Source organism: Hyla sarda, chromosome 9 (assembly GCF_029499605.1).
Source record: "Hyla sarda isolate aHylSar1 chromosome 9, aHylSar1.hap1, whole genome shotgun sequence".
In the NCBI taxonomy this organism is placed as follows: domain Eukaryota; kingdom Metazoa; phylum Chordata; class Amphibia; order Anura; family Hylidae; genus Hyla; species Hyla sarda.
In genome coordinates this window covers 55,913,987-55,939,361 of record NC_079197.1, presented here as the reverse complement: position 1 = coordinate 55,939,361, position 25,375 = coordinate 55,913,987, and the positions used below count along the sequence as shown (strand labels likewise).

General features: G+C 42.0%; 1 protein-coding gene across 10 annotated transcripts in view; it reads right to left on the bottom strand.

Moving 5' to 3' along the window:
- Nucleotides 1-25,375, bottom strand: part of GDPD2 (glycerophosphodiester phosphodiesterase domain containing 2) — a 182,164-nt gene that overhangs the window by 46,285 nt on the left and 110,504 nt on the right. For all 10 annotated transcript variants that reach the window (XM_056537825.1, XM_056537827.1, XM_056537829.1 and 7 more), the window contains 2 exons: nucleotides 639-742; nucleotides 436-529 (listed from right to left, as the gene is read on the bottom strand). In XM_056537825.1, the coding sequence (XP_056393800.1) occupies nucleotides 436-529; nucleotides 639-742 (198 nt within the window). The remainder of the gene's footprint in view (nucleotides 1-435; nucleotides 530-638; nucleotides 743-25,375) is intronic.

The window sequence follows — 25,375 nt, the reverse complement described above, 5'->3', positions numbered from 1 at the left end:
TTATAGGATAGGTTTAAGAAGGGGATTTAGTGCCCTGGGCCATCGTGCCCTTGGTTTTTGTATATTATTTGGAATTTGGAATCCTTGCCTTCCCCAGAGTTGTTTTTTTTTTGTGATGTTATCTTGTATACACGTGTGTGTGCCCTGGCGTTCCTGCCGATATCCTGCTGTCTTGTGTTCATGTCCACGGTTCTTTTGAAATAAAGCATCGGTGCACTACTGACGGGTGAGTGCGGTTTTCATCTACTGCTTATCTTGTATAATGTTGTCGTTTGTAAAGGGGAGGGGGTAATAAATTGGCCAAGCTCACCTAGAGGGCACCAAACCAATAATAATCCTGCACCCAGGTGTCCATGATCCTATGATTGGCCCTCCTTCACTCTTAGTGACCAGAACTTTTCTCTGTTATAAAACTCTATTAAAAAGCAAACGTACAAGGAGGACAAAGCTGTATGAAGCCAGCACAGCAGCCACTGTAATGAAGATGACAGACCAGTCTTGCCAAACACCTACGAGACGGAATATCTCCCTATTTAAAAAATAATAATAAAAAAAAATAATCAGCACTTTCTGCAGAATATTCCTATCATTTTGGCAGGCAAATATACAGTCTGTAAAATACTGAGAATGCTACTTACTCATTGAAGTTGTGTATATCATTTTTCAGGATCAAGGTGACATACAACCATATCAAGGTATACAGGAACACACAGAGAACCAGGAGCATCCAGACACAACCACACTGCAAAACAATGATCAGAACATTTAGTAACAATCAGCATGGATTAAAACAGAAAAGGCCTATGCAGAAGACTTAACACATCTGTATTAAGGCCCTTTCACACATGCATATTTTCTGCTGCAGATTTGCTGCAGATGCTAGTCCTACCAATTGAAGTTAATGGGCAGCAAATATGCAGCAAAAATACACAGATGTGAACGGACACTTAGACTTAGAGTTTTTATGTAGTGAAAGAGTAGGCTTCAAGGCAAAAAAAAAGTCTACATTTTTTTTTTTCTTTTTAAACTGTTTATAAACTTTTTCACATTTTTTCCCATACAAAGTGAAAAGCGAGAGATATTCAAGTATAAAATACAGGGGTAAAATTAAAACAACAAAAACAAAAGGGATATGACATACATAATGTTGCATCACTGTCGATTAAATTCAAAGACATGAAGATGCATATATCAGTAGTAGGCACTTGCAAAATCGGTACTGGTATAAAATTGGTCTACTGTGTGGTGAGTATACTTAAAGCATAACAGAAAAATAGAAGAAAAAAAAAAGAAAAAAAAACAATATAGGGAAAATCTAAGCCAAATTATAAGAACAAAAACAAGAAAGAGACAAAAGAAAAAGAATAAGGAGTAAGAGCAGTAAAGATATTAGAAGCCCGCACGGCCGTGCACGAGAACTTCTCCAAAGGGAAGAAAAAGAGGTCTAGAAGTTAAGCATTATCAGTGAGGTCCCATGGCCTCCATATTTTATCAAAAAGATGTAAGGTATTATCAATAATGGCTGACATGTGCTCCATTCTACGTATATCCCTAATCTTGTCCAGGAGACTCGACATAGGGGGAGCTCTAGGGGAATTCCACCATTGAGATATTACACATTTTGATGCTGTCAATATGGATAACAACAATTTAAGAGAGCTTTATTTAGGTTTACAGGTGTTAAGTTCAAAAGGAAAACCTCTGGATCAAGCGGGACATGAAACATCGACCTTATTGACGTATTAAACAAAACTAAGACTCAGGGACTCATTCTGAGCCTAGATGCGGAAAAGACATTTGATAGAATAGATTGGTCGTTTTTACTACTAGCCTTGGAAGCGTATGGTATTTCAGGTCCGTTTCTTTCTGCTGTCTCCGGCCTATATACGAACCCCTCAGCACCAGTCCGTCTTTTACATGCCACCTCTCCTACATTTTTTAGCTCTAATGGGACCAGACAGGGGTGCCCCCTATGCCCCCTTTTATTTGTCCTTAGCATCGAACCACTGGCATCATATATCCGATCTAACCCTGATATTCAAGGCATTGAGATAAATTCTAGACAGTTTAAAGTTTCCCTCTTCACAGACGACGTATTGCTGACCCTAACTAATCCCCATATTTCCTTACCCAATGTACATTCAACGCTAAATTTATATTCTGAATTATCTGGATACAAAATGAATACAAGTAAGACTGAGGCGCTTCCTTAAAATTGAATTTCCCTTATAAATGGCAAAAATTTTCCCTTAAATATTTGGGAATTAAACTTACACCTACCTATACATCTCTTTTCAAACATAATTCCCCCCCCCCTATCCAAAACGTGAAACTCCTCTTAGAGAAATGGGCCTCTCTTCCCTTATCTCTGTTAGGGCGCGTAGCGGCTATAAAAATGTCCATCCTTCCGGAAATCCTATACCTTTACGAAACTATACTAGTTTCGGTAACGAAAGGCTTTCTGAAAAAGTTACAAACCTTGTTTTTGAAATTTATATGGAAGAGTGGGCACCACAGAATCTCCATCTCAGTCCTCACAACACTGAAAAAATTTGGAGGTTTGGCAGTACCAGATCTCTACAGGTATTATTTAGCTACGCATCTACGTAGAATACCATCATGGACTACGTTTATAGCGTTTAATAAATGGACTGAAGTGGAGAAGTTGTGGATATTGCCTATTCACCCCAGCTCCCTTATTTGGTCTATAAACCCACCTAAACTTCCTAAAAGTCTACATTTTAAATAGTAAAGATAAAATATACTTTGACACAGCCAAGACCATAGTCAATGGGGGAGATTTATCAAAGGATTTAGACTGGTTTTTCTTGTCTAAATTTGTCGCACAGAAAGTCGCAGTCTAAATCTGTGCGACTTTTCTGCGACTTTTGCTCTAGAGGATTTTTAGAACATGATGCATGCAAGTCTATTTTAGACTGAAATGCATTGAAAAATGCATTGGTGCTGAATTTATCAAAAGCGACTTTTCAGCGACAAGTCGCATAGGCTGAAAGTACGCCGAAATGTCAGACCATGCTGGAGCAGGTTTAAATATAGACTAAAGCATAGATCATGCAGTCTGTGCACAGAATTTATCAAGAGCCGTGCGCCATTTGATAAATTAGGTGCACAATAGACCAGACTAACCCTCTGTAGTTTGGTCTATATTGATGCGGGACATAGACAACTTTGATAAATATCCCCCACTGTGCCTAAATATGACAAATTCTTTCTTAATTCTTGCTATATATGCCCCCCACCTCAACCTAGTTTTGGTAATAGCATATATGTGAGAGATAGAGAGCAAGAATGAATAAACAGTTAAAGGGGTACTCCGGTGAAAAACTTTTTTTTTTTTTTTTTTTTTAAATCAACTGGTGCCAGAAAGTTAAACAGATTTGTAAATTACTTCTATTAAAAAAAATATTAATCCTTGCAGCACTTATCAGCTGCTGTATGCAAGTTATTTTCTTTTTAAATTTCTTTCCTGTCAAACCACAGTGCTCTCTGCTGACACCTGTCTGTCTGTCTCAGGAACTGTCCAGAGCAGGAGAGGTTTGCTATGAGGATTTGCTCCTACTCTGGACAGTTCCTGAGACAGACAGAAATGTCAGCAGAGAGCACTGTGGTCAGACAGCAAAGACATTAAGGCTAAGTTTCTATTTGTTTTTTTTAGTTTTTTTGGGAAAAACACAAAGAAAAATGCCAATTCTGCCGCATGTTGTTTTTTAAGCCACAAATCACTGCGGGCCAGATGTTAACTGTAAATCAATGAGAAATCGCAAAATTCTTATTTCACTTTGCGTTTTTCACTTTGGCGTCTTTTTAATCCTTTTGGCGTTTTTTCACTCTTTTTTGGCGTTTTTCAGCTCCTTGGCGGTTTTCCAAAATCGCAGTATGTTGAGCCACTGGCGATTTTTTTGTCAAAAGAAGTCTATGGGAGTGAAAAAACGCCAAGAAAAACGATATGTGGGTTTTAACTTTGGCGTTTTTGCAGGCGGTTTTTATTCTTTTTTGGACTTTAGCGATCCAAAAAAGTGTTGGAGATACCTTTTTTAATCGAATTTCGTAGGGTACCATTAAAAAATTTTTATTACTTTTTAAAACAGGGATCAATTTATGTGGGCGGGGACCTAAAAATGTAGCCGACAATAATAAAAATGTAGTGTGTATGTTTTTCCCTTTTTTTTTTTTTAGGTAGTACTACTACTCCCAGCATAGAACACACTGTTCCATGATGGGAGTAGTAGTACCTGTTCTAATTGACAGATCGCCCCTTGCAATTCTCCTGTATAATGTATAGATGCGATACACATATTCATATTTCCTACAGAGAGCTGTGATTGGCCAGATGGTTCCAGCCAATCACAACTCTGTGGGAAATAGGAATCTTTATATATAAAACTCAATGGGTGGAATTTATCATTGGTTTTACCCTGGTTTTGTCGTGTACATTTGTCTCACAGTTTGTCTCAGATGCGGTTTTTAGACTTTTCATTGCGACTTTTGCTTTAGAAGGTTTTTCAAAAGGAACATACCAAGTCATGATTTCAGTTGATATCATGCAGTGGTAAGGAATTCATGAAATTAGACTTTTCAGTTTGTCGCAACTGCGCTCAATTAGGCACAAATCTACACCAGCCCTGACAAAACTGACTGTTGACAGCATAATTAAAAAGTCACATGTTTTGTCGCACGGGATAAAAAGTCGCACAAAAAGTCGCAGAGGAATCACCATACAAAGTGGAGTACTGAAGTAATAAATGTGATCAGCACCAGATTTATCACATGCCCTGCACCGTGTAGTACATTTGTTGCAGGTACACAGTTTCCTCCACATGAAATAATGGGGTAAAAAGACGTTCACCTACACCACTCTTGATGAATACCCCCCAATGTGTGTGTATGTGTGTGTGTATGTTCCAGCATCACGTCCAAACGGCTAAAGATATTAACATGAAACTTGGCACGCATGTTACTTATATGTCAACAACAAACATAGGATAGGGGATTTAACCCTTACTCACCCCCATTTGCCAGGGTCAGGGTTTTTATTTAAAGTCCTATACAAGTTAATGGGAAATATATGTTACTGCATAACTTCCAAACGGCTGGAGATATTTCGATAATACTTGGTCACATGTTACTTATATGTCTACTTAAGCTATATGATAGTTAATTTAACCCTCAACTACCCCCATTTGTGAGGGTCGGGGTTTTTGTTTAAAGTCCCATGCAAATCAATGGGAAATGTATGTTCCCACATAACTTCCGTACGGCTGGAGATGTTTCAATACCTGGTACACATATTACAGGTTGGGATAGGAGGTTGAGATAGGAAGTTGGGATAGGAGGTCGGGATAGGAGGTCGGGATAGGAGGTCGGGATAGGAGGTCGGGATAGGAGGTCGGGATAGGAGGTCGGGATAGGAGGTCGGGATAGGAGGTCGGGATAGGAGGTCGGGATAGGAGGTCGGGATAGGAGGACTGGATAGGAGGACTGGATAGGAGGACGGGATATGGGGTTGGGATATGACAACAATATATGAGGATGGGATATGAAGTCAAAAACTTCCTCCTTTGTTTATTTTCCTCCCCAACAAGGATTAGGAAGGAAAAACCAGGCAACGTCGGGTACTCAGCTAGTATGTGTATATATATAAATATATATATATATATATATATATATATATATATATGGCACTGCAGGGGACCATAGAAGAGTGTCTGGCCGCATCTATACATTATGCAGGAGGATCACAGCGGGTGTCAGGAGTGACATCCGCTGTGATCTTTCATTAACTGCAGGCACTAATACTCCCAACAAAGTGGAGTACTGAAGTAAGAAATGTGATCAGCACCAGATTTATCACATGCCCTGCACCATGTAATAAATCTGGTGCAGATACACAGTTTCCACCACATGAATTAATGGGGTAAAAAGACGTTCAGCTCCACCACTCTTGATGAATACCCCCCAATGTGTGTATGTATGTATGTGTGTGTGTGTGTGTGTGTGTGTGTGTGTGTGTGTGTGTGTGTATGTTCCAGCATCACGTCCAAACGGCTAAAGATATTAACATGAAACTTGGCACACATATTACTTATATGTCAGCAACAAACATAGGATAGATAATTTAACCCTTACTCACCCCCATTTGCCAGGGTCAGGGTTTTTGTTTAAAGTCCCATACAAGTCTATGGGAATTATATGTTACTGCATAACTTCCAAACGGCTGGAGATATTTCGATAATACTTGGTCACATGTTACTTATATGTCCACTTAAAATATAGGATAGTTAATTTAACCCTCAACTACCTCCATTTGTGAGGGTCGGGGTTTTTGTTTAAATTCCCATGCAAATCAATGGGAAATGTATGTTCCCACATAACTTCCGTACGGCTGAAGATATTTCAATACCTGGTACACATATTACGGGTCAGGATAGGAGGACGTGATAGGAGGACGGGATAGGCGGTCGGGATAGGCGGTCGGGATAGGAGGACGGGATATGACAAAAATATATGAGGATGGGATATGAAGTCAAAAGCTTCCTCCTTTGTTTATTTTCCTCCCCAACAAGGATTAGGAAGGAAAAACCAGGCAACGTTGGGTACTCATCTAGTATGTGTATATATACGGTACTGCAGGGGACGATAGAAGAGCGGCCGGGCGCACCTATACATTATGCAGGAGTATCAGAGCGGGTGTCAGGAGTGACATCCGCTGTGATCTTTCCTTAACTGCAGGTACTACTACTCCCAACATGGAACACACTCTGCTCCATGCTGGGAGCTGTAGTACCTGCATTAATAGACAGATCGCAACAGGTGTCAGAAGTTACACTCGCTGTGATCTGTCTATTAATGCCAGTAATACAGCTCCCAGCATGGAGCAGAGTGTGCTCCATGTTGGGAGTAGTAGTGCCTGCAGGTAAGAACAGATCACAGCGGGTATCACTACTGACACCCGATGCGATCGTCCTGTCTACTGCAGAGATGCGGAGCGGCTTTCTCCTGCACTCCGCACTATACTCGGACCAGCCACTCACTTCATATTTCCCTCAGAGAGCGGTGATTGGCTGCAACCATCCGGCCAATCCCCACTCTATGAATGAGTGATGTTCTATTCACCTCACTGGCTGGAGTATGTTTCTGTATAGTTTACATATACTAAGGCTATCTATTGATTACACTATTTATCTATTGATCTACTCTTACAAATCTCCTGTATATCGACTTATCCATATAAATTGACTGTGTACTCACATTTTACATACTACTTATCAATTTATCCGTAGAAATTGTATATTCATTTTTTACACACACTAGAGCTGCACTCTAGAAAAACCATATAGCAATGGGCCTACCAACAACCACTGTCTAAACATATGCATAGGATGGCTTGTGGTGTGGAGTTGATACGGTACCTCAGGTCCACCCGGGACCTTGGTAACACCGTTAACACCAACAATCACCCTCAGCTGAGATCACAAGCTGTGATCTATATACACCCACTATCGCAACAAATGCTGTTATACATGTAGCAACAAAATGCTACGCTCACATACTTTTATATGTATTTTACATATACATTTTACATATATATTTTAACGAATCAAACATAGATACACATACTTTTTACCCTTAAGTTTACTGTATCTTTTAACTATTTTAGATCATGTACACATTTGTCTTATCCCACACTGTACATCCACTGTACCTCTATTCTCTACCCTGTCTCTTTATTATACCCTTGTTTTTACTATCTTTCAGTATTGTACTCTTTGGACCTGAGGAAGGCACCTTGAGAGTGCCGAAATGCGTTGTCCAAATTTTTTGCTAAATAAACTAGTTTTACCTGTGCTGGCTTGAGTCTCTCTGTCCTTTTATATACAAATAGCAGCGCCTCCCCAATTAACCGGCCTTTTCTGTAGCCCCTAGCTACCTATCCCGTTTCTCCACTGGCTCTTGCATAAGAGCCCAGACCCGGTCAGAGTGCAGCAGCTTTCATCCAACAGCTCACAACCCCAATTGGCGAGCTACCAGCAAGATCTGGCAACAGACTTTGCAATGCATTTCACTCTGGGAGCGCCCCCCCCATTTTTTACCTAACTATTTAGACATTCAGGACAATGGTATTCTAGTGTCAGGATGCTGGCATGCGTCTCTAGTCTGCTTGCCACAGACCCATAGTTACCCCGCATGTAGTTGTGATTACAAGATGACAACTTTGCAGTGTCCTGGCATGGACCACGTGTAGATTGGTGGCGTCTGACGTCAGAGACACATGGTTGCACTAATGGAAAAGTTCAGTGCAGACTAGTACACTAATGGCAGTGCATTTGTGGATGCGTTAAATGCACTCTAGACGCGTTTAAGGGCTCTAACCGTTCGAAGTGGCCCTTTCCTCAGTAGAGATGTAAGTTGATCTGTCTAGTAGAGCCATATATACACATTTTAATCAGAGTAAATGCACATAAGCTGTATGCTATGTAGAAAGCAAGGAGTTTAATGGATTTGTGTCCAACAGATAATGGATGCTATATTAACTGTAGTAATATAGGAATGAGGCAAAATAAAATAAAAAATACAAATAAAAATAAAGATAAAAATAAAAGTAAAATGAAAATAAAAATAAAACAAAAATAAGAATGAAAATAAAATGAAAATAAAAATTAAGAATAAAAAATAAATAAAAATTAAAAATTAAATAAAAAATAAAAAAATTATATAAAAATTTAATAAAAAATTAAATTAAAAAAAATAATACTAATATTTTATTCTTTTTATTTAATTTTTTATTAATTTTTTATTCATCCTCAATTTTTATTTTCATTTTATTTTGATTCTTATTTTTATTTTCATTTTACTTTTATTTTTATCTTTATCGTTATATATTGTTTTTAATTTTACCTCATTCTCATTTTATTTTCATTTATTATTCATCATTGACAGTTTTTCTTATCTTCTCATTCATTGTTCTATGTTTATTATATACTTGTTTGTTACAATGAATTACTAAAATTACACACAGTTAATATAGTAACCATTATCTGCTGGACACAAATCCATTCAATTTCTTGCTTTCTACATAGCATACAGCTTATGTGCATTTACTCTGATTAAAATGTGCATATATGGATCTACTAGACAGATCGACTTACATCTCTACTGAGGAAAGGGCCACTTTGTTAAGGTTAAGAGCCCTGAAACACGTCTAGAGTGCATTTAACGCATCCACAAACAAACTGCCATTAGTGTACTAGTCTGCACTGAACTTTTCCATCTGTGTTGAACGGACTATCCGGTAATTACCTTTTGCAACATCTGCAGTCTCCCAGCCTGCAGCCCACTACCTCCGGCTCAATCGCCAGGACACTGCAAAGGTGTCATCTAAGGTGTCATGTAACTACGGGTCTGTGGCAGACAGACCAGCCGCGGAGGACGCATGCCAGCATCCCGACACCAGAATACCATTGTCCTGAATGCGGACCTGAGGATACAAATGTGCCGCAGGTAACATCATCAGCCGGTAATTATATTTATCTATTTGGACTGGGAGATACTGAATAATATTGGATATTGTGTATTGACATTCCACTATTCCGATCCATCAGATGACGGACTACCTAACAAACTAGAATTTATCATTCATTTTCAGTGCGGGACACTATACAATTCCACAAGGGCCCTGTGGTATAAGTTTTGGCAGCAATTTGCATATACCACCATACTAATTGCATATTTTTTCTGTGGATGCTTTATTTTATTTTATCATTATTATTTATAATTATTATTTATTTCATTTTTATCTAATTTTACTTGTTTAAATATTTTATCTATGATGTTGAAAATTAAAGCACGTATTTTATCTCAACCCCTTTTGTTTATCATGTATCAGGTTGCCTAAGACTAGCCTTGATGTGGTGATTACATTTTTTTCCCTTTTTTTCTATATCATTTACAAATCTGTTTAACTTTCTGGCACCAGTTGATTTAAAAAAAAAAAATTTCAATGGAGTACCTCTTTAAAATCTGCATCTTTTTATTCTTTTTATTGTATATTTGGAGAAGAGCTGTGTGATTCTCACACCATACGGCTTTAAAATTGCAATTCAACAGACTTGACAATTCTTGAAATTTTATGCATGTCTACAGTTTAAATCTAATATCCATAACACTCATTTTGCTCCCTTCAATGTAAGGGATTAGGAAAATGCTGTCACCCTTTCATCTGAAAAAGCAGAGCAGATCAAGAACCAACAAATAAATTACATGTCAGACAATGGGATGTGCTGGATTTTTCCTTTAACAACCATCTTGCTACGCAAACAATTCTTCCTGTCAATGCCTTTTCTCTTTTTTGAATTTGTTAGATGTTATGATACCACTTTACACATTACATTTTGTTTTTATGAGCAAATTATCTATGATTTGGGCACTGGTTGTACAGAACTTACAAACTGTCTCATGATGCCACCATACTTAGCCAAGAATTTTTATATCTGACATTTTGGCAATGATATATTTATCTGAATAGAAGTAGAAAAAAAATGTGTACTTAGAAGAAAAAAAAAGAAAGAAAAGAAAAGAAAAAGGTGCTCACTTAAAAAGAAACTGACAGCTAGTTCACCCGCACTAAACCCTGTATACTGGGCTTTAGTGCGGATGAAGAGCTGTAAAAGGAGGGGTCACTTACTCAAATCCGTTGTAGGGTGCAGAGTTATGGTTGTAAATAGTTTTATTGCTAATGCGCCCCAGCGCGCATTGGAGGCAGGGGGGCCAGCTGGCCGAGCTCCCCTCCCTCATCTATATTCACTCACTGGCCCGCTCCCATCTTTATTATTAAAATTCTTCCCTCTCATGTCACTAGGACATGAGAGCCAGCAGGAAAAGATGAGCGCTCTGCTCTCTAAGCAGAGCACAGGCACTGCTCGCTCGCTACACCCGGAAGGCAGGCGTAGCAAGGCTACAGTGGCGCATATAGACATGCTCACCTCCCCCTGCCTGCTTCCAGGTTTAGTGAGGCGAGAGGTAAAAATTTCACTAATTAAAGGGGTATTCCGGGCAAAAACATTTTATCCCCTATCCAAAGGATAGGGGATAAGATGTCTGATCGCGGGGGGCCTGATTGCTGGGACCCCCCGCGATCTCCCTGCAGCACCTGCGTCTCCAGTTTCGGAAACCTCTGGGTCACGCCACGCCCCCCGCCATTCATGTCTATGGGAGGGGGCATGATGTGTTTGCCCGGAATACCCCTTTAAGCCAGGGGCAGGCCATGGGTGGAATATAGATGAGACAGAGGAGCTCAGAGGAGCCAATGCTCACTGGGGCATATTCGAAATAAAAACATTTATAACCATAACTCAGCATCTAACCAATGGATTTTAGTAAGTGACCCCTCACTTTAAAGCTGTTCACCTGCAATATAATCCAGTATACTAAACAGTATAATGCTGCTACAGGACTAGTTAGTGTCCCAGTAGGTATGGGAACCCCTAGTGGTGGGATTTTCAGGAGCCATTTTTTTTTATTAAATATTCTTTTTTTTTTAAACAACCATATTACAAAATGTTTTTACATTTTCATCAGTAACAATATATAAAAAGTTTTGGGATATGACAGTGCCCACTTAAATGAGTTTTCCATGGAGTTTGTAACTCAGCGCCATCACTACAAAAAGTAGAGAGCCATAGGCTTCCAGCTCGGTTCACTGTGTTTACTTCCAACATTATGGCTGTGGATCTGCTATTGATAGCGTATCCTGTGGTTAGGCCATACATGGGTTTTCCCTGGAAAACCCTTTAAGTACTTACTCAATTAGAGGAGAGAGCAGCTACAAAGAGCATCTACGTGCACTACACTGACTTCCCTGGTAATTATGTGATACTTGGCACTGACATTTACTTACTTGCTGCCAGGTTCAACCACAAATGACTGGTGATCTCTAGAGTTTTTAGCATCTTATTTTCAGGACCCTTGTGAGGGGGAAAAAAGGCCACTATCACAGTGAATATAAATCAGTCCCTCTAAAATTTAGGTAGAATTCCACATTTGTGAATCTTTGTAAGAATGACCTGTATAAAGCTATATTAATTGGGACATATGGCCTTCTTCCAAAAAATCTGCTTGCTATTGCTTAATATTCTGAACATGCACAAGACATTGGCTTAGCTCTTTCTGCTCTACATTGATGTCCTAAGTGGTGCTTCCCTGTACCAGTTAATCTTATTATAAAAGAATGAAGATGCTCATTTGCATCTGACAAAGGACATTCTTTTTCTCAATGGTCTTTTTTTTTTTTTAGGAGAGAAATCATTTAAGACATTTATTCACAAACTTTTTACTGAAAAAGAGCTCTTGAAATAAAAAATGATTTTCTCCCTGAAAAGCCCCTGATGTTATTCTTGCCTTAAAAAAAATATAAAGATTTATTTTCAGTTTTATATGGCCTAGTTTCTCAACCTGTATTGTGCTAATATACTGCCCATATTGGAGTACTTTGATGCAGTGGTGTGCATAAAAGAAATGGGCCTCCTATTACATCTGATCTTGCCACCCCCATCCCTACCCGTAAAAAAAACAGAATGATACCAACCCAGGCTGTGCCACCTCTCTACAAGGGCCCCAGCCATATGATCTGTCTCTATAATATGTACCTTGGGTTGATGTAATATGTTTGAGTAGACATGCTTGGCTTAGGAATGTTGAGAAACACAGGCCCCGATGTATCAATCTGTCTGATACAAAAGCTGCCTGATTTGCCCATAGCAACCAATTATAGCTCAGTTCTTATTTTATAAGAGCAAGTTTAGAAAAAAGCTTAGTTCTGATTGGTTGCTGTGGGAGAATCGGCCAGATTGATAAATCCGGACCATTGATCTACATTAGCTAAGTGGGCCGTCACTGCTAAAAAGGGTCTGGCTCTGAAGTAGGGATAAATGACATGATTTCAGGAACTGCAGAGGACTGAGGTAGGAGAGTATGAATTTTACCATCACTCTCTGGGTGCAACCCTTGAGCCATTTTTCAGTATAGCAAAAAAAAACTTAACTTTGCAAACTTAAGGGTTATCAATCTGAGACAAAAATTTGGCTGATAGCAACCAATAACAGAATTGCAGGGAATTTTTTTAATTCTCTTTATTGAAAAGTAAAATACATTCTCCAATACAGACCAGGAAAAGGAGAATCTGCACAGAAATGTACATAGTAAATTAAATACAGCGCAGCCAGCTAACAATTACAGAAGTACAATTAGAAGGACACAGAAAATCGGTACTGCCGAAAACACGATCTACAGAAATCCTGATAAATGTCCTGGATAAGATATAGCCGACAGATTGCAAAAAAAATACAGTAACATAAACATTTAAAAAAAACACTCCTGACAGTCTCTCACAACATTTCACTCTTACATCTAGCAGTAGCCAATACATCAACAGATATGCACGCATGGCATAGAATCATACAGTCGGGTTAAGCACACATGGACACGGAGAGGGAGAGGTGAGTGCCCGGACCTCTCTAATTGAGCACTGTGTAAGGGGAGATGTGCACCAGGGACCCCACACCAAATCAAATTTAGCAGGGCACTTCCTATTTTTGCATTTATAAAGAATAAAAAGCAGACTGCACTCACCATCCATAACGGTGCTTTATTGGAGCCGATAAAGCATAAAGACTTTAGCAGGCAAGAGCATACCAGGCAGGGGTGTGCAGGACAGAACTGTTTCGCACAGCTCGCGTACTTCCACAAGCTGACACTCAGCGTCTTGTCCTGCGAGTGCACAAGAAAAGCGAGGAGCGCCGGAAACGTTCCCATGACAATACAACAACTAAAAATCATGTGAGAGTGAACAGAAACAGTAAGTGATACAGAAAAAAGAAATACACCAAATAAGGGAGAAGTGTACGTAAGGAATAGTAATCTTACAAAAAGGGGGCAAGCTCATTGCGGTCATTAAGACCTAGTGCGTATGTTGCACATAGCTTAACGATCCACTTAGCCTCTCTCTGTAACAGTAACGCATGCCTATCTCCGCCGTGAGGAGGCATATTAACCCTCTCTATTCCGGCAAAACGTAGGACATTACATTCTTCTCCGTCTTTTATGTGGGATATTAGTCTGAGAGCACCGCTGCCAGTCCGTATGGAGCTAAAGTGCTCAAAAATATGGACATGTAACCGTCTAATTGTTTTCCCAACATAAAAGAAGCTACATGGGCACAGGAGAATGTAAACCACAAAGGTGGTGCGGCAGGTGATGAGGCAATTGACAGTTTGAACATAGCCACCTACTTTGATGCTATGGGAAGCTAAATTGTGGGAACAAAAGGAACAATTCCTGCAGGGGTAATTACCCCATAGGGAGTGTTTTAAAAGCCAATTCTGGGGGTCAGAGGTTTGAATGTTGGATGCAGGTTTTTTTTTTTTTTCAGAATATCACCTTTAGTGATGCTTTTCCTAAAGGTTATTAAGGGTGGTTCTTTAACAGTGTCTTTTAGATCATTATAGGTACAGAGTATGTACCAATTGTGGCGGATGGCACTGGCCCCTATGTGAATGAGATTAGAATTGCTGAAGGAAAATGCAAAATGCTGAGTCTGAACATGGGTTTTCATTTTAGGTTTAAGGAGATCAGAACCAAGCTGTCGTCAATTATTTTCAACTAAACATCTAAGAAGTCAAGCTTTAAACCTCCAAACACGTTAGTGAAGAGCAACTTTTCTTTGTTTGTAGAATTGAGGTACGAAACAAAGTTTAAAAACTCAGACTCTGGATCATCCCATATTACTAAAATGTCATCCACATAGCGTAGAAACAATTTAGCAAAGCTGTTAGATGTGTAAAAGACATACTGTCGTTCAAGGACGGTGAGGAACAAATTGGCATAAGTGCAGGAGACCGGCGTGCCCATGGCAGTACCGGTCACCTTCTTATACCAATCCCCGCCAACCTTGAATTCGTTGTGGGACAAAATCAAATTTAAGGAGTCACAAATAAATGAAGTAAACTGTGCTGATTGGGCAGTTTCCTGGAGAAATTCCCAGATAGCCTGTATACCCGTATTGTGAGGTATGTGGCTATACAGGGTCTCTATATGAATGGAAGCAAGGCGGCAATTACTGTGCCACTCAAAACCTTCAAGATGTTGCAGGAGGTCACTTGTGTCTTTAATATATGTTGCAGATTCTGTGAGGAGAGGCATCCAGGACTTATGCACTTTAGGCAAAAAATACCATTTGGCATGTTTCAGGGATAGAGGTAAAAGTTCTTCCGGCCGCCCGCGCCGCACCACTACAACTCCCAGCATGTCCTTACAATAAGGACATGCTGGGAGTTGAAGTACTGCGACGCGAGCGGGTGCCTGCACATCTTCCGCCCACGCCACACCACTACAAATTCCAGCATGTCTTTACAATAAGGACATGCTGGGAGGTGTAGTCCTGCGGCGCGGATGGGAGATTTGCAGGCGGGTGACAAATTTGTCACCCGCCCGCGCCGCACCACTACAACTCCCAGCATGTCCTTACAACAAGGAAGCCAGGGAAGCGGGTGGCTTGTGCTACACTCCCTGGCTTCCCAGTGGTGAAAATGAGGTTACGGCACTGTAACTTCATATTTCCCTCTGGCAGCTGTGATTGGCCAAGAGGTCTGCCAGGGAAATATGAAATTATAGTGCTGCAATTTCATATTCCTGTCGGCCGGCTCTGCTCACCGGCCACCCGACCGTATCTATCACCCCGCCGCTAGCTGTTGTGACTATAACCCCCAGCATGTCCTCACTGCATGGGTATGCTGGGAGTTGTAGTTCTGCAACAGCTAGCGGGTGGATGATAGATGCAGGTGGGTGGCCAGGGAGCTGAGCTGCGCAAAAAGTTGCACAAAAAGTCGCAGTTGCGACTTTTTGTGCAGCTCCACTCCCGGGCTACCCGCCTGCATGTACCACCCGCCTGCTAGCTACTGCAGGAATACAACTCCCAGCCGTTACAGTGAGGACATGCTGGGAGTTGTCATCCCAACAGCTGGCAGATGGGTGGTAGATGTGAGCGGGTGACGGGGAGCTGAGCTGTGCAAAAAGTCGCACAAAAAGTTATTTGGAACTTTTTAAAAGTGTGTAAAAAGCAAGTTTGTAAGCAGGTCTGACCTGGCTTACACTTGCGACTTTTTTAAGAGGGTTTGTGATTTTTTTGGCTTACGTGCAACCTTCGCACTTGATCAATTCCCGATCACTGTGAAGTAAAAACTGAAAATTGCTTAGGTAGGGCTGCCTGGTATTCTTTGCTTACCCACAAAAGTCGCTTACACGCACCCGTGACTTTTTGTGTGACTTTTGTAAGCAAAATAAACCCCTCTTAATCCCTTGATAAATCTCCTTCCGTTTCTGTTCACTCCATATCACAGATTTTTGTTGTTGTATTGTCATGGGAATGTTTCCAGCGCTCCTCGCTTTTCTTGCGCACGTGCAGGATGAGATGCCGAGTGTCAGCTTGTGGAAGAGCGCGAGCCGTGCGAAACAGTTCTGTCCTGCACAACCCCTGCCCGGTATGCTCTTGCCTGCTGGAGTTTTTAAGCACTGTTATGGATGTTGAGTGCAGTATGCTTTTTATTCTCTAAAAATGCATTTTATAATCTGACTGACTTTGCATCACTGGAGAAAGGATAAAAGATATGGACACTCTGGACGGCGCCTTCCTTGGGAATTGAAAAAACTTGCCTGAGCGTTAAAAAGGCAAATTTTTATTTGTAAAATGGTGCCATTTTACAAATAAAAATTTGCCTTTTTAACGCTCTGGCAAGTTTTTTCAATTCCCAAGGAAGGCGCCGTCCAGAGTGTCCATATCTTTTATCCTTTCCTCATTTTCTTACCGGACCGAAGAGTCACGGGAAAAGGGACGCGGAGGCTGCCACCTTCATTGGCTCAGAGAGTCTATATGTCATCAAAGGTGTTGCACTCTCAGTGCAACATCACATGGTAAGGTGCATTATTTATATTCATCTTACTGATTTACCCCGCAATATTTCACCAGGAGCGCACCTCTTTTTGTTCATTTTTACTTTGCATCACTGGAGACCTAGCCTTGAAGGACCACCTGTATGTTAAATCCTAACCCATGATAATTCCGAACTCCTAGTTTTGTCAGTGCCGGTCTTTACTATTTTTGGGACCACTTCCTATTTTTGTACACAATAGGGAAAGGGAATTATCGCATTCACCAGCTTTCTCCAATTGGAATACATTGGGGTCTTGCATCCATCAACCTAAGGGCCACTACTTTTCTAGCGATAAATAGGGATTTCCGCAAGAACACACAGGTATGATGAGGCCACACCTCCTCATCCAGGACTCCAACTAGACAGACTAACGGCTCTAGGGGAGGCACAGGATCCACTAAGGCAGTATTTCTCAAGCGTGGTCCTCAAGTACCCCAACAGGTCCTGTTTTCAGGATTTCCTTGGTCTTTCACAGGTGATATAACCGTGGTGATGCCTGAATCACTTAATAATTAAATCACCTGTGAAATACTAAGGAAATCCTGAAAACATGACCTGATGGGGGTACTCGAGGACCGCTCTTGAGAAACACTGAACTAAGGTAGCTATAAGAGCTCCCAATAGGACGTCACATAAGGGCAGGTTCCAAAAATCAGCCCTAGCATCCCATTTTGTGAAGGCGGACAGGCGTTATGTTAATATGGTGAATAATATACAATTGAATCACCAGGGTGACATACATATGTGAGGACATCACCTCCTCCCAATCCTCAGCAGACACAGCAGGAATATGTTCCTTCCAACGCCTCTCAGCAGTTATTTTGGCCTTTATAAAGTGTATACTGTATAGAGAATGGACAAGAGCCCCCTGGGAACCTGTGAATGAAGAACCTCTATAAGAAGATATGCAGAGATCTGTGGAACATCGCCCAAGAACTGCCTATTCAGAGTGTGATATAGTTGTAAGTAGCAATAGAAGGACTCCCTAGGAAACCCAAACTCAGATTGTACCTGTTAAAAGGAACGGAGGACATTAGCTACATACATATGACCCAGTGCTTGAACACCCGCCTCACTCCAAAACTGAGAGCCAGGACTGCCCAGTAAGTGTGAGATGATAATTATGCCACAATGCTACATCGGTGAATGCATGGACATGCTTGGTGGCCTTCCACACTTGAATCGCTAACTTATGTAGAGGGATAAGCCCCCCAGCCAAGTGTGCCTCCGGTAAAGGTCTGAGAGAAGGGGCATTAATAAATCTATCCAGAACCTGTTCTGCTCTGGGCAGTGGGTCTGGGACAACTCAGTACCTAATGTAACATATATGCGGTATAATAGACAATAAAAGACATCCGCACTCACCGCTGGATACGGGACTCGATGCTCCTATCTGGAGAAAGCCGGTGGACCAGCCCTGGTCTGCCGGCATTCTCCAGATAGGAGCATCGAGTCCCTTATCCAGTGGTGAGTGCGGATGTCTTTTATTGTCTATTATACCGCATACATATGAGGCTCTTTCTTTGCCTTATATCCCAGCACCACCACATGACTTGCTATGAAGTGTTTCTCTGTATGCTACGTTGATAGCCTATTCCGGCTCTGAAGTTAACCCCTGTTTAACTCTATACTAGTGGTGCCTTCTCCATTCTCTCCTACACACGTATATACCTAATGTAATAGTTGACCCGCTAAGTAGTACAAATGCAAGTCTAGCAATGCCGTGCCAGCAGCCAACTTAGGGCGCTGGAGCGTAGGGAGTTTAACTTTATGCCTGTGAGGACCCCAAATAAATGGAGACAAAAGAGATTGCAAATTCTGGAAAAAAATGTAGGTACAGGAGCAGCTGAGTATTCCAGCACATAGAGAACTTTTGACATGTATAAGTGATGTGTCAAAAGTTTTGATCGGCGGGGGTCTGAGTGTTCCATACTCTGTGTCACCAATTTTGCACTTTGGTATTTTTTTTTAAGTTTATGCCATTTACTGGATAGGATCATTATCACTATGATGTGTCAGAGTTGGTCGTGGAGATTGTGAATGGAGCTCCAGCCTCCATCTCGACTCTTCGGACCCCCACAATTCCACAACTGCTTTAGGTGCCATGATCAGTATTAATCATGACATTTAAAGGTTTAGTAGCAGACATCAGCCGGATCCCTGGCGTCTGCCATTACCGGGGGATCCCCGGCTGCTGACAGAAACCGGAACTATTCGCTAGATAGAACACTCTGGGAGAAGTGTGTGCTATGCACATTCTCTCCCAGCTCTGTAACAAGATCATGACAGACATCTATGGGAACGGCTCATGTCGCGCACAAAAGAGCAGTGAGAGAAGTAATCAGCCATGCTCTTCTCCCTGCTTGTTCTAGTGTTAAATTGGGGTCTGAACACTGACCGATCAAAACTTTTGGCATGTCTTTAGGACATGTCAAAAATGACAGATACATTTTAAATGTTTTTACCCCCCCAACACATGTTTGTATTCTACACTTTAGCAGTGGATCCCAACATAAACCGCACAAAATACCTCCAGCAGCCTCACATACACATGCACAAAATGCCTCCAGCAACCTCATATACACAGCACAAAATACCTCCAGCAGCCTCACATACAATCGCACAAAATGCCTCCAGCAACCTCATATACACATGCAAAAAATGCCTCCAGCGGCCTCATATACACATGCACAAAATGCCTCCAGTGGCCTCACATACACGCACAAAATGCCTCCAGCAGCCTCACATACACAGCATAAAATGCCTCCAGCAGCCTCACATACACGCACAAAATGCCTCCAGCAGCCTCACATACACAGCACAAAATGCCTCCAGCAGCCTCACATACACAGCCCAAAATGCCTCCAGCAGCCTCACATACACATGTACAAAATGCCTCCAGCAACCTCATATATACAGCCCAAAATGCCTCCAGCAACCTCATATACACATGTGCAAAATGCCTCCAGCAACCTCATATACAAAGCACAAAATGCCTCCAGCAATCTCATATACAAAGCACAAAATGCCTCCAGAAACCTCATATACAAAGCACAAAAAGCCTCCAGCAGCCTCACATACACATGTACAAAATGCCTCCAGCAACCTCATATACACATGCACAAAATGCCTCCAGCGGCCTCACATAGACATGTACAAAATGCCTCCAGCAACCTCATATACACAGCACAAAATGCCTCCAGCAGCCTCACATACACATGTACAAAATGCCTCCAGCAACCTCATATACACAGCACAAAATGCCTCCAGCAGCCTCACATACATGCACAAAATGACTCCAGCAGCCTCACATACACATGGACAAAATGCCTCCAGCAGCCTCACATTGGGCTCATGGAGAACTGGGCTGACTTCGCTGTCGGTTACCGGCTCTACCGTAGGGACGGGCTGCACCTCAATGGGGAGGGTGCAGCTTTGCTTGGGGAGAAGATGGCTAGAAGGGTGGAGGAGTGTTTAAACTAGGGACTTGGGGGGAGGGAACCTACAGCAAAGAGGGGGAAGATAGTGTAGATAGAGAGGTGGGAATTATAAATTTCCTGGGGGTGGAGCGGAGGGAGGGGTTAGAATAGTTAATAGGAATAAGCTTCATAGGAAAATAAAACTTACACCCTTGAATCCCATCAACCCCAATAACATAAAGGATGGAAATGTAAAGTGTATGTTCACAAATGCCAGAAGCCTAGCAACTAAAATGGGGGAGCTTGAGGCCTTGATACTGGAGGAACATATTGATATAGTTGGGGTCACTGAGACATGGCTGGACTCCTCGCATGACTGGGCTGTCAATCTGCAGGGGTTTACATTGTTTCGCAAGGATAGAATGAACAGAAAAGGTGGTGGAGTCTGTCTGTATGTAAGAAGTGGTATGAAAGTCAGTGTGAACGATGCCATAGTGTGTGATGATTCTGAGGATGTGGAATCATTGTGGGTAGAATTACAAAAGGAGGGAAATACTGAATAAAATAGTATTTGGTGTAATCTACAGACCCCCTAATATCACTGAAGAGATAGAAGTTCGGCTTCATAAACAAATAGAGAGGGCCGCCCGGGCAGGTACAGTGGTAATAATGGGAGATTTTAACTATCCAGATATAGATTGGGGTCCGGGGTTGGCGAAAACTACAAAGGGGCGACAATTCCTAAATTTATTGCAGGATAATTTTATGGGCCAGTTTGTGGAGGACCCAACAAGAAGTGATGCCTTGTTGGATCTGATCATTTCCAACAACGCAGAGCTGGTTGGTAATGTAACTGTGCGGGAAAACCTTGGTAATAGCGACCACAATATAGTTACTTTTGACTTAAAATGTAGAAAACAAAGACAGGCGGGGAAGGCAAAAACATATAACTTTAAAAAGGCAAATTTCCCTGGGCTGAGGGCTGCACTACAGGACATAGACTGGGGGGAGGTGTTGTCAAATACTGATACAGAAGGTATATGGGACATCTTTAAATCAACTCTAAATAACTATACAGCTAAATATATACCAAAGGGGAACAAATATAAACAATTAAAACTAAATCCTACATGGCTGACACATGATGTTAAAAGAGCAATAAACAACAAAAAAATAGCCTTCAAAAAATACAGATCTGATGGGTCAGCTATAACATTTAAACAGTACAAGGAGCTTAATAAAATCTGTAAAAATGTAATAAAAACAGCAAAAATTCAAAATGAGAGACAGGTGGCCAAAGAAAGCAAAACTAATCCTAAATATTTTTTTAGATGTATAAATGCAAAAAAACCAAGGACAGAGCATGTAGGACCCCTTAATAATGATAATGGGGAGGTTGTCACAGGCGATCAAGAGAAGGCGGAGCTACTGAATGGGTTCTTTAGTTCTGTATACACTATGGAAGAAGGAGCTGACATTGGCCAGGTCAGTGCTGGTAACACATCATGTAATGTACTGAACTGGCTTAATGTAGAGATGGTACAAGGTAAGTTAAGTGATATAAATGTAAGCAAATCCCCAGGACCGGATGGACTACACCCAAGAGTTCTTAGAGAGGTAAGTTCAGTAATATCTGTACCCCTGTTCATGATATTTAGAGATTCTCTGGTGTCTGGTATTGTGCCAAGGGACTGGCGCAAGGCGAATGTGGTGCCAATTTTCAAAAAGGGCTCTAGGTCTTCCCCAGGAAACTATAGACCGGTAAGTTTAACGTGCATTGTGGGTAAATTGTTTGAAGGACTTATAAGGGATTACATACAGGAATACATAGGGGATAATTGTATTATAAGTGATAGCCAGCATGGGTTTACTAAGGATAGAAGTTGTCAAACCAATCTAATTTGCTTTTATGAAGAGGTGAGTAGAAGCCTTGACAGAGGAATGGCTGTGGATATAGTGTTTCTGGATTTTGCTAAAGCGTTTGATACTGTCCCTCATAGACGTCTGACAGGTAAGTTAAGGTCTTTGGGTTTGGAAATTTTAGTTTGTAACTGGATTGAACACTGGCTCATGGATCGTACCCAGAGAGTGGTGGTCAATGATTCGTACTCTGATTGGTCCCCGGTTATTAGTGGTGTACCCCAAGGTTCAGTACTGGGCCCGCTGTTGTTTAATTTATTTATCAATGATATAGAGGATGGTATTAACAGCTCTGTTTCTATCTTTGCAGATGACACCAAGCTTTGTAGCACAGTACAGTCTATAGAGGATGTGCATAAGTTACAAGATGACTTGGATAGACTAAGTGTCTGGGCATCCACTTGGCAAATGAGGTTCAATGTGGATAAATGTAAAGTTATGCATCTGGGTACTAATAACCTGCATGCATCGTATGTCTTAGGGGGGGGATTAAACTGGCAGAGTCACTGGTAGAGAAGGATCTGGGTGTACTTGTAGATCACAGACTACAGAATAGCATGCAATGTCAGGCTGCTGCTTCCAAAGCCGGCAGGATATTGTCATGTATCAAAAGAGGCATGGACTCAAGGGACAGGGACATAATACTCCCCCTTTATAAATCATTGGTACGGCCTTACCTGGAATATGCTGTTCAGTTTTGGGCACCTGTCCATAAAAGGGACACTGCGGAGTTGGAAAGGGTGCAGAGACGCGCGACTAAACTAATATGGGGCATGGAACATCTTAGCTATGAGGAGCGATTAAAGGAGTTACAATTGTTTAGTCTTGAGAAGAGACGTTTAAGGGGGGATATGATAAACGTATATAAGTATATTAATGGCCCATACAAAAAATATGGAGAAAAACTGTTCCAGGTTAAACCCCCCCAAAGGACGAGGGGGCACTCCCTCCGTCTGGAGAAGAAAAAGTTTAGTCTCAAGGGGCGACACGCCTTCTTTACCGTGAGGACTGTGAATTTATGGAACGGTCTACCTCAGGAACTGGTCACAGCAGGAACAATTAACAGCTTTAAAACAGGATTAGATACATTCCTGGAACAAAATAACATTAATGCTTATGAAGAAATATAAAATCTCATCCCTTCCCCAATATCGCGCCACACCCCTACCCCTTAATTCCCTGGTTGAACTTGATGGACATATGTCTTTTTTCGACCGTACTAACTATGTAACTATGTAACATACACATGTACAAAATGCCTCCAGCAACCTCATATACACGCACAAAATGCCTCCAGCATCCTCACATACACACACACAAAATGCCTCCAGCAGCCTCACATACACATGTACAAAATGCCTCCAGCAACCTCATATACACGCACAAAATGCCTCCAGCAGCCTCACATACACACACAAAATGCCTACAGCAGCCTCACATACACATGCACAAAAGGCCTCAAGCAACCTCATATACACTTGCACAAAATGCCTCCAGCAGACTCACATATACATGTACAAAATGCCTCCAGCAGACTCACATACACACGCACAAAATGAAGCAACCTCATACACACAGCACAAAATGCCTCCAGCAACCTCATACACACAGCACAAAATGCCTCCAGCAGCCTCACATACTCCAGCCTCTTCCACACACACACACACACACACACACTTGCCTCCTTCCTCTTACCTACCTACTTACCACTGTTGCCTCCAGCCAACCAACCCCTTTTGCTTTCAGACACCCACATTGCTTCCAGCTACCCACATTGTCTCCTGCCTCCCAGCCACCCACCCACATTGCCTACTGCCACCCACATTGCCTCCCAGCTACCCACCCATAGTGCCTCCAGCCACCCACGTTGCTACCAGCCACCCATACTGTCTTCAGCCTTTCAGCCACCCACATTGCATCCAGCCACCCATATTGCCTCCTATGTTGCTTCCAGCCATCCACCCACATTGCCTCCTACTACCCAGCACTATTGCCTGCATTAACCCCCCACCCCTCGCTATTACCCTCATTCACCCCTCCACACCTCGCTATTGCCTCCATTCACCCCCACCCCTCAATACTGCCACCATTCACCCCACCCCTAGCTATTGCCTCCATTCACCCCCTACCCTTCGCTATTGCCCCCATTCACCCCCACCCCTCGCTATTGCCTCCATTCACCCCCCGCCCCACCCCTCGCTATTGCCTCCATTCACCCCCCGCCCCACCCCTCTTTATTGCCTCTATTCACCCCCCACTCCTCACTATTGCCTCCATTCACCCCCCCTCCTCACTATTGCCTCCATTCACCCCCCCCTCCTCACTATAGCCTCCATTCACCCCCCCCACCGCTCGCTATTGCCTCCATTCACCCCCAACCCCTCGCTATTGCCTCCATTCACCCTTCTGCAATTGCTTATATCCCCCCTTCTCTTGCTTCCATTCATCCTTCTGCAATTGCTTACAGTCACCCGCCCCCTCCTCTTGTTTTATTCACCTCCCCCTCCTCTTGCTTCCATTCACCTTTCCCCTCTTGCTTCCATGCACCACACCACTAATAATGTCTAGATGGATGCCGGGAGCACTTGCGGTACCCTAGTGGCTTCGGCAAAAAGGGACATTGAACCTGGAACCTTGCCAGTGCCTTCTGGTCCGGAGGAGAAGGGAGTCTCTTTTGCACTTTTTCTTGCACTGGGGTGATTGAGCCCATTCCTCAGCTCTTAGAAAAGCTCTCTAAAAGCTCTCTAGTTCTCCAAAATTATTCTTAAAAGGGACCTCCACCAAACATGTATTCTGTCGTTGGCTTCCATATTAACTACAACAGCTGGGTCATTCCCAGCCCCTCCCAGTAATTTATCCACCCGATCGACCACATGCCGATTCCTGATATTAAAGGGGTTATCCACCCCATTAGTGCGTACCTGGCAGGCAGTAATGTACATGCTTAAGAAGGATCCGCGCTTGTCTTGGGGCTAAATGGCTATGTCATGAGATTACCATAACACTGTGGCTATCTTTTTGTGAACTGGTATTTCC